The sequence below is a fragment of the Ailuropoda melanoleuca genome, unplaced genomic scaffold (genome assembly GCF_002007445.2).
Source record: "Ailuropoda melanoleuca isolate Jingjing unplaced genomic scaffold, ASM200744v2 unplaced-scaffold10062, whole genome shotgun sequence".
NCBI lineage: Eukaryota > Metazoa > Chordata > Mammalia > Carnivora > Ursidae > Ailuropoda > Ailuropoda melanoleuca.
The window spans coordinates 3,445-7,515 of NW_023178352.1; the positions used below are offsets into that span (position 1 = coordinate 3,445).

The 4,071-nt window shown below is 42.3% G+C and overlaps 1 protein-coding gene across 1 annotated transcript; it reads right to left on the minus strand.

Annotated features, from left to right (window-relative positions):
- Positions 1-1,292: 1,292 nt before the first annotated feature.
- On the minus strand, positions 1,293-1,641 carry LOC117797625 (E3 ubiquitin-protein ligase Midline-1; the record flags this gene model as incomplete). Its single annotated transcript, XM_034650038.1, has 1 exon — positions 1,293-1,641. A coding segment is annotated over one exon (349 nt), but the record flags the coding sequence as incomplete, so codon positions are not given.
- Between the last annotated feature and the right edge of the window lie 2,430 nt (positions 1,642-4,071).

Consider the following 4,071-nt stretch of genomic DNA (forward strand, 5'->3'; position numbering starts at 1 on the left):
TTGTTTTGCTTTTTTGTTTTTGTTTTACAACTCTAGAGTGAACTATACTAGAATACAGAGGGACCTCTACATTTTTCAAGATGTGTTTAATAAAAGTCTGTTTATAACTTCTGAGGCACATATACTAGTAAAGAATACTTTATGCAATGTCCCTTTTCATTACCAACTCATAATATTAAGTGTTTTCGGGTGAGTCATATTTGGACACGGTAGAGACAGTCAAGGTCATGTATTGATGTCCCGGAGAGCAAAGTCAATCCAAAGTGGTGCTGCCATTTGTAACAGAAAATGTTTACTTCCTCAGCCCCAGCAACAAAAGAAAAATGATTTGGGGGAGAGGGAGACAGGACAGCTATTAAATGTAGTAAAGCAATGTCACAGGCCTGTAGAAACCTTTAGAAGGAAGAATGAAATAGATTTAGGTCATGAAACAGAACCCTACTTCTGATCAAAGACAAATCAGCGTCTGACATTTTGAATAATCACTAGGATTCAAAGTGACTATTTTCAATGACAAGCTCGTTCTTAACGTTCTCCCAGAATCCTGAATCCTGGGAAAGGTTAGGCCACACATGGCCAGAGGCTTCAGAACCTTTTTATCCAGAGTGAGCCCACCAGCCATCGGAAGGTGACTAAAGATTGGGCCATGGCGGATTCCAAGCTCCCAAGTCAATTCTTTCCACTCTCCCTCTTGCTCTCCATTTTAGTTGATCCAAGGTGGTTTTGACATCACACTTAAAACACTTCAAAATAAAGCAGACCCTAGGCCCATTTGCTGCCCTACTAGGTTCAAAACTATTTTTTTTATTTTTAAGGAAACTGATATTCTGTTATGCACTGTCGAGGTGACAGGACCCACAACAGGATCAGTATGAGATATGATGTTGTGAGAAGGTGAGTAAGCATACAAAACTACAAAAGATTTTTCTCAAGCCCACAGACCGTGATGACACAAAGGTTGCTGTAAAGAGCTGGTAAACTTCTGGGCCTCTTAATGTGCAAAACCAAATAACGCCTAAGAGTTGTAATTTCGGTTATGTTTCTTTTATAAATAATCTATAAATTTTCCTGCAAATACAGGAAAAATTTAAAGAAATTATTAAAGCATGTACTTAATACAAAAGACAGTAAAAGGGGAGAATCGCCTATTTTGAGTCCTATCCTAGCCGATATTTCTGGACACTTTTTGGCGACATTTAATCACACTCTGGAAGCCTGTGCTTTCTCCGTCCCTGAAATGGTGGCCACGACCCTTTGTATTCCCCAGAAAGCAGCTCCACGTGGCCAGGTGCTCACGGCAGCTGCTCTGTGCAGTCCAGATGGTCTGGGATTGGAAGGCCAGTTATAATGGTCAAGCACTTGTTCCACACTGTGAAGGTGGGGCACACAGGCTGTGAGAAGGTGATGTCGAAGGTGTAGAGGTGGATGGAGTTCAAAGCATCGTAGAAGGCGATGGAACCATTGTCATAGTCCAGCAGGATGCCGACGCGCCGGAGGTGGGGGGCTGGCTCGATGGAGGTTTCCTTACTGTTGTGTCTCACCACCCAGTTATTGTGACAGCGGCACAGTGCCCAAGAAGCAGAGTTCTTCCCAATCCACTCATGCTTCGGGGCCGATTTGTAAGCAAGGCCGATGGCATACCTGTGCAAACAGAACAGTGACGACAAAACCATGAGGCGGGCGGCACACGGATGCTATCTCCTTTCTCTGGTTTTCAGGGGTCACGAAAACATGATTTTCTGTTTTCCCTGCTCATTCTTCAGTGAAAGCTTGGCAAAGACCCTGACACCAGTGTTCCTCGTCGCCTTCCTCCCAAACATACCACGGGCACACATGGGCCGTTGTATTTACTCATATTCCTGTTTTTAGTTCAGATATTACAAGAGAATTTGAACTTTGTGCCTCACTACCTTTTGTTTTGTTTTTTTACAGTCATCAAGACCCACACAATGAATTCTCTAAGACCAGCGCTATCCCACAGAAGTTTCTACAATGAGTGAAATGTTTTCCTCGGTTCAATATGGTAGCCACAAGCCACATGTGACTACTGGGTGTTTGAACTGTGGCTGCGGAGACCGGGGAACCAGACTTTAAATTTAGTTAATTTTAATTAAGTTAAATGACTTAAATTAATTGCATGTGGCCCAGGACTACCATATTGGACAGCACAATCCTAGACTTCTCCTTTTGACATACTTTGAATTTTTTGACTGACCCCATGTCTGTCATTTTCCATGACTTTGAGTACACTTTGCAATAGGTAAGCATGGAGAATGGTTTTCATTTCCAGGATAAGTTCCTCGTCCTCTCCTAGCCGGGTTCCTGATCTACAACGCAGGGACAATGACAGTCTCCACCTCGGACGGTGATTTTGAGGAGCAAAGGAACGAATATGTGTAAAATCTGGGGCACAAGGTGTGGCAAGGAATCTTGGGTAACTGTTGTTTTATTATCTTTGCCCAATGCCACATTACTAATAAGTAACAGAATCAGAATTTGAACCTGCGGTGACTCAAAAGGCCACAAACTTAACACTCTCTAATCCCTTCCTCCACCAAACAGTATGTGACTCGTCACTGCCAAGAGCCCTTCTGATTACATTTCCTACTGTTTTTTAAAATTCTGAATGTCTTTGAGAGATGGATATCCCGATTACTCTAAATGTACTCTCAGCTACTCAAAAAAGTTAAGAATTCTTTCTACAGTGTTCGAAGCTCCTTAATCTCTTTTTGCCCTGCTGAGGCATGCCTCCATAACATTTGCAGTATTTCAGTGATTAAGATAAGCAAAACCCATCATTCTTAATAAAGAGTAAATGATTCAGAGCTCAATCTTTACTATGTTATAGCAGAAACCAGTCTAAGTGGATACTGACATATGGTACCTTATCCAGTGCAGAGAGAAAAAAAACTCCATTGGTCTTTGATAAAATGACATTTTTTTTTTAAATCGCATGTTGGATTTAAAACACAATCACTTTAAGAGTGGTATGTTTTAAAAAAATGAATAGAACATGCTATCACTGAATTTAAAAAGAGGATGGAATTACTGATCCTCAGTTAAGCCTCGTGTACCAGCCTGTCTGTCATCAACTTGGGCCTCCTCTCCTCCTTCTGGCCAATCCTGTTCTGCATCGTGGGGAGAATAGTGGGGTTGCATTTCCCAGAGTCCTTTTCCAGTGGGNCCTGGGGTTGCAATTCCCAGAGTCCTTTTCCAGTGGGAGTCTGGGTCAGGTCCTGCCACTGCGATGGCTCTGCATAAGATCCAGAAGTTCTAAAAGGTGGGGAAACACTCTTTTCCAGATGACAGACAGACAGACACTTTGGAAAGGTTTTGAGTATCTGCCCCAACGATGTTCTCTATGCCCCCCAGACAGTATTTCCATTTTTCAGATACTGTGGAACCTGCATTTCCATCACAAAATAGCCACGTCTGTATTGTTTCCTTCTTGTTTCTGAGCACCAGTTTTATTTCGTATCAAGGAACTCTGACATTTACTTCCCATTTGAACCTTAACTGAACCTGCTATGAAGCAGCTGTGGCAGGTAGGGCCGACTTCATTTAGCAAATGGGAGAACACAGAGAAGGTTACAATTAGGAGCAGGATCCAGAATCTCACCCCCTCCCACTTGACTTGTGGCCCAGGCATCTTTGTGTGAACCCACGTTTAGTTAACACCATTTCATAAAACACCAAGTGCACATTAACAGCATTAGAGAGTAAGAAAATAACTCCGTGTGTAGTCCATTAAGCAAAGGAAAATACCATTATGTTATCATTAATCTGTAAAACCATGTACGTATTTCCATTGAGCTTGAAAGGTGCAGGCAGAAGGTAATGTTCCATTAAGTTACGCAGTGAGACTTGGAGAATTCAAAAAGTATAAAAATTATGTTTCTCAGAGCCATGCTAACATGCCCCATTGCAGGGATCATAACGTACACACTAATTAAAGTCAGGACTATATTTCACGAGAAAATGGATGGTCATTAGCTGGTGTGAATCAAGGCGCCCCAAGCATTTGATCACATGGGTCACCCCTTCCCCTCTAACACCTCCCAGGAAATGTTC